A 6286-nucleotide genomic window follows, 5' to 3' on the forward strand; every position below is an offset into this window, starting at 1 on the left:
TTAGCGCACACATCGTGCCGCCGCGAGAATGCCAGTTGCCCTCTTCCCAGACCCCTCTGAGGTCACTTCCAGAGCCAACTCTTCCTTGAGGAAGACCCGACTCATAAAGAACGCAGCCCACAGCCCTCCAGAAGGCCAGGCGGCCGCCGCTGGCCGGCAGTGACATCATAGGCTCCTGCTCGCCACGCTCGCGCCCACATTTTAGGATACAGGAACAAACACGGATGTGAAATCAAGAATGAGAGAGAGAGTAATCTAATTAATAGGCCATGAGCCAGGCTAACAAAATCAAAGAATCTGATTACACAAGTACCCCTCTTGCTATCTCCGCTCCCCCACCCCCACCCATGCCTTCCAGCCTCCGCACTGTTTCCTTTCCTAGACTGGAAAGTTCAGGCAAACCCAGAGCCCTCTGATCTCCTTATTGAAATCAAGATCAAGCCCACGGTGGGGCTCCTGCAGCCGGGAGGTCACGTGGGTGAACTTCAGGCCCTCGGAACAGTCGCCCTGAGGAACTGAGAGGTGACCAAGTGACCTACAGAACCGGAGAGCTGGAGAGGTGGCCCCCACGCTTCTGACGCGCATCGCTCTTACCAACATCAGCAACAGCAACACCTGTACTGACTGCTCATGCTGTCTGACCAGGACTAGGAGGGAGAGGTTCTTACCACAGCCATTTTAAGAAGAACTATTTTTAAAAAACAAACATAACACAACTCTTTCTTCCTACATCACCTTGCTTCTGAGTCACTGATAGCCTCGCAGTCTTAACTCAAAACTCTCACCACCTTTCCCCCCAGCATAGATGTCTGAGCACAGCCAGGTATTAGGTTTTATCACCAATACAGAGCATCTGTTCTAATCAGTCCGGTCAGCCACGTGCATTTCATGAAAGAAGAGAATTCTTTCGATTCTATCCTTCTGCCTTGAAAAAAACCAGGTCCACCACCTAAATAATTAATTTCAAGTCTGCATGCAGTGCCAATACTTGTTGCATCCATTTTAGAGTTTGATTAATTACCCTGGAACTTGGGCAAACTAAACTCCATGTGGAGAGAATGTTTCTTCCTTCAATTTAGTTCTGAAAGCTACAAGTTATTGATGGCTCTTGCTCTATTTACATACAAATTGGTGCAAATATGCCCATATCCTAAAAAGCATTCTGTATAAATATATAAAAGTGTCATTTTTGATTTAGCTTGAAGAGGTTGATCATTTATTACAAAAATAAACGAATAAATACAACAATATATTGTTGCTTCCAACAGGATAAATACTTTACAAATATATAATTTAAAAAACAAATTTAATTGTTAAAATTATTTAAAATATTACACTTATCGATAAAACTATCAATAGTATATACTGCATTTAATATTAGAACCAATTATTCTCTGAATGTTGAAAACCATTCATACAAAACAGATTATGAGCATGGTAATAAGCGAACACTGGAGGCTACAGGGAAGCAGAGGGAAACTCTAAGATCAATAATGAACAGTTCTATTTTGGAACAAAGAAGTAGTCCTTGGCTAAGTACTTTAAGAAAAAAAAAAAAGGTAGAGCAACAACAGTAAAGTGACTATTTTAAATACACCTTGAATGATTTATCGCCCAGACTTGCAAGGGAAGATGGTTGGGTGGTTGAGGTGACAGGGGCTTGGACAAGTGATCAGGAGCCACAGGACACTGCAAACTATAAATGGGCCTAGCTCAGGATTAGCCAGATTGATGGAACAGAACTTTGTCACTTTCCTTTGGGTTGGAAGGGGAGGAGGGGGTGGATTGAAATGGAGGAAACAAATGGGCACTTTACGAAGCACAAGACACTTGCGCTGCAAAGGAACACAATGACCAAATTCATTAAAAAGATCTGGTGATATATAACAATATTTTCATTATTTACATGTGTAACAATATAAGCCTTAGCACAAAACCTCTCAGTTATAGCTGCCCTCTTTTGTTTTTCAAACATGAATTTCATTTTGTAAATACATTCAAAGGGTTGATTTTTTTTTTTTTAATATGGAGTGCAAGCATGAGCTCACTGTAAAAAATGCAAAATGATGAAATAAAATGGGCTTGCTTTCTCTTCTTCGCCAATGAAAAGTTACTCTGCTACCCTTAAATCTGGGGCTCCTTCCAAAGTAATCAGCAAAAAAGGTTGCTTTTTAATAGAAAACAGTGTGAAATCTAATGTTAGTTCTTTTGTTGTCAGCCAAATCAAGTAAGCAAATACCTCCTAAAATTTTAAATAGACCTATTCTCTGTCTAATCAACCACTACCATTCCTGTAGGGAAAATAGGATTTCATCTCACGTGCCAGTAGTATTCACCATATAAAAACAACCACACCCAATCCTCAGCTTTCTCATGAGGCCTGTTTTGCTTGCCCCTGCAGACCCTCAGAAAATGATAAAGTTTGTCCCCACCCCCGACCCCCCCTCCAGGTTGTAAATTTGCTGGGCAGAGAGATTACAATAGCAAGAGAAGGAGGAGACATGAAGGCAAAGGAAAGTAAATTGTGGTTTCTTGTTTTCATTTTTTTCCTTCTCTCTGTTTAATAAATGTGGCCTTTTTCAGATTTCACAAATCAAAATGATTGTGATTTTTAGTACGATTTGGTGCTTAAAATAATGCAACCCAATACACGGCCATCTGGCTGGGCTTGATTTATGAAAATGACACAGGGTCTGTCTGGAAGAAATAACTGTTCCTGTTGCTCTCACAGTTTTCCGGGTTTTTTAACCCCTGCATCGATATCAGAGGAAGAGAGAGGAAGATGAGAGAAGGCAAAGAGTGAGTGACAGCTAAATGAGATTAGGAGGAAATTAATCCATAAAATCATTGCTGTGTCACTCCCAAATACTTTTTTTAAGTACAAGACGAAGGGACTCAACTGAGCAGAGCCTTTTGCATCGGTAGGACTCACAACCTGAGGCATTACACTTTCATTTTCCCACATGGTAAATATTGATACATTGACTTGATAAATGTGACCGCTCTGCATGGTGTATCTGAGGAGTGATCAAAAAAAGCTCAACCCCCCAGCACCAGTAAAGTAGATATGGAATCATACTGGGGAAAGACAGGGACATAGAAAGTCTGAGCTGGTAATCACACTGGGGGTAATGCAGTGTGGACCCTAATCAGGATTTTAGAACTACATTCTTTCAGTACAAGGAAAACAACTAAAACAGAAACAGAAAACCCAAAACAGCTTAATAATTTAAACTGAACTTCATATAGTTATTAATGGGAAGTGATTAATATAAAAATATCTTATAGACTTGTAAGCTATTCTTTACAACTATTAGCCTTCAGAAAAAGAGGAAAGAGACCTAGCAATATGGTGGGGGGAAGGGAGGGAAAAGAGAGGGTGAACTTGGGGGGGTGGGGGGGGGGGAGCTATGTATTAGCCATTAATAACCAGTTGGCACATTTTTACTGGTGATGTAGTCCAGTCTTCTGGTCAAGATGATAAAGGACACAGGTATCTCCGAGAAAAGAACTAGTATTTAGACAATCTCACCTAAAAACACTAAAAACACCCACTAAAACCAAGGGAGAGAAAAATGTTGTGAAATTTATGGATTAACGAGGAGTGACAACTATGTTAAAGTACTAGCAGTTTCTGTCACGTCTGTCCTTTACTCCGTATTTCGTGGAGCAGGCTGTACTTCCTCAGTGCTATCACTTAAGGATTTGCATTAGTAAAAAAATATTTCCTAAAGAACTCTTTTCTTCCCACATAGTGTTTATGCATCAGACACAGACTATTTCATTCTAACAAATTTATTTTCTCGATCAGCTCTTACGGAATCACTACTCAAATTAAATTACAATCAAATGATCACATCAAAAGATACCCTTACTACCTAGCAACTGTCCATATTTTCATTTCATTTTGATTTGTGCTCGTCTGAAAAAAACACGTAATACAAGATCTGGGGAAAAATAAATTACCGTTTTGCAGCAGTTCATAAGTATTCTGAATAAAATATTAAAAGAAGTCATTTAATGAAAATATAAAGCAAATATTTTTAGATCAACAACGGATCTAACAATTCTATATTGCCGTCTTTTGAAAAGTCTGTTTATTAAAACCTACCAAAAACACTGCTTGGAAATGGCAGTATTATATAATCACATCCACAGCACCCATTCAATCAAAGTTGGCAACGGATTGAGGAGAGAAGTCCAGAGGAGTGCAGCGGCTGGTGCTCAGTCCTTCTAAATCTCTTTATCTGAGTCAGTCCAGAAATAAAAAATAAAAATATTAATAAAAAAAATATTCGCGGTGGAATCTTTAGGCCTCATCCACCCGAGTGCCCGCCGTTAAAGCCGGGGCTGGTGGCGGGGCCTTGCTCCTAGCCCAGTCCACCCGCCCTGCCCGACTCAGCCTGGCCTCCCCCACTCCTGGGTAGCCGTCCCCTTCTCCCTCGCCCATCCCTCTGCTCTTTCGTGATGCTTTATTTCCAAGGTTACTTTGAGAAGACTTTTTCTTTTGGCTTTGCTATTCAGTCTGTTAATTTCAAAAGCTGTGAATATTTTCTTTCTTGCTTGCTTTCTTTTTTTTTTTCCTGAAGACTGTTCTTTGTTTTCTCCTTCCTATTTCATAGTCCATTTGTCCCCAAATGACTTTAACATGGCCAACTAAAACAGGGTGCCTCTGCTTTCTTGCACGTCGCTCCCAGGAAAGAAAGTTTCGGTAGATCACTTTAGTCAGCCCTTTGGATGGCGGGGTGAAAAGGAGAGCGGGGGCGGGGGGGGGGGGGGGGTGCTTTTTTTTTTTTTTTTTTTTTTAAGAGGCGAGGACGAGGCAGGTGCTAGGTGCTGTCCACTGTTGCCATGTAGGACTTCCTAGGGTGGGGAAAACCTCACGAGTGCAGTTTTGGTGCGCTAGGCATCTTCACCCTTCTTTAAAAAGAAAACAGAAAAACAAAAAGGAAACACCACCACAGTATAAACGAGATCTCATGATCGCCTCCTTTTTCTCTTCCGGTTTTGTTTGTTATATATACGTATATAAAACAGTCTGGGTATTTGTTACGCTTTTGTTTTGTGTTTTGCCCCTCCTTCCTTGGACTTCAGAAATGTCTTCTTGGTCCGTCTCTCTCTCTCTCTCTCTCTCTCTCTCTTTCCTCCAAGGGCGGGCATGTTTGTCTTTGGGCGGAGGGGAGGGCGGCGGACTGGCCTGGGCCCGGTGCGGCCCCGGTGCGGGTCGGCGCGGCGGCGGCGGCGGCGGCGGCGGCGGCGGCGGCGGGGGTTGGCGGCGATGCTGACAGCGGCTGCGGAGGCGGCGGCGGCGGCGGCGGCCCTCTTCGCGCTGCGCCCCTTGCCTTCACTGCACGCTCGTCTGCAGTCCGTGGTGCGGCGGCGGCGTGTCGGCGCTCACGGTGCCCACCTGCGAGTAGACGTCGTCGGGCGTCTGCTGTTGGATCCCGGGCGGCGTCATGCGCTTCTCCTTTTGGCGCCGGTTGCAGAACCAGACCCGCACCACCTCCTTCTCCAGCTGCAGGCTGTCGGCCAGGTTGGTGATCTCCTGCGCGGAGGGCTTGGGGCACTTGAGGAAGTGGCTCTCGAGCGCGCCCTTGACGCTCACCTCTATGGAGGTCCGCTTCTTGCGCTTGCGGCCCTGCGCCGCGATCTTGTCGATGCTCGTGGGGCTGCCAGTGCTCGAGTCCGCCTCCTCCAGCCACTTGTTCAGCAGCGGCTTGAGCTTGCACATGTTCTTGAAGCTCAGCTGCAGGGCCTCGAAGCGGCAGATGGTGGTTTGCGAGAACACGTTGCCGTACAGCGTGCCCAGAGCCAGCCCCACGTCGGCCTGCGTGAAGCCGAGTTTAATGCGCCGCTGCTTGAACTGCTTGGCGAACTGCTCCAGGTCGTCCGACGTCGGTGTGTCCTCGTCCGAGTGCGGGTCGTGACTGTTGAGCCCGGGCCCCGCGCCGCCGCCGCCGTGGTGCGGAGGCCCCTGCGCGTGGTGCGGGTGCGGCGGGTGCGGGTGCCCGTGGTGGTGGTGGTGGTGGTGGTGCTCGGCCAGCTCGGGCGTGTCCCCGCGCACCAGCCCCGGGTGCACCAGGCTCTGGGCGCCGCCGCCCGCGCCGCCGCCGCCGCCGCCCGGGCCCGGGGGCGCGCTCAGCATGCCGTTCACCGTGAAGCCCCCGGGCTGCGAGTAGAGCAGACTCTGCGGCGGCGGCTGCTGGCCCCCGGCCATGGACGGGAGGTGTGCGGCGGCTGCGGCGGCGGCGGCGGCGGCGGCTGCGGCGGCGGCGGCCCCCCAGCC

At 46.9% G+C, this 6286-nt stretch overlaps 1 protein-coding gene across 1 annotated transcript; it reads right to left on the reverse strand.

Moving 5' to 3' along the window:
• Nucleotides 1-3785: 3785 nt before the first annotated feature.
• Nucleotides 3786-6280, reverse strand: POU3F3 (POU class 3 homeobox 3; the record flags this gene model as incomplete). Its single annotated transcript, XM_049650361.1, has 1 exon — nucleotides 3786-6280. A coding segment is annotated over one exon (936 nt), but the record flags the coding sequence as incomplete, so codon positions are not given.
• Between the last annotated feature and the right edge of the window lie 6 nt (nucleotides 6281-6286).

This window comes from Panthera uncia (genome assembly GCF_023721935.1).
Source record: "Panthera uncia isolate 11264 chromosome A3 unlocalized genomic scaffold, Puncia_PCG_1.0 HiC_scaffold_11, whole genome shotgun sequence".
NCBI classification, from domain to species: Eukaryota; Metazoa; Chordata; class Mammalia; order Carnivora; family Felidae; genus Panthera; species Panthera uncia.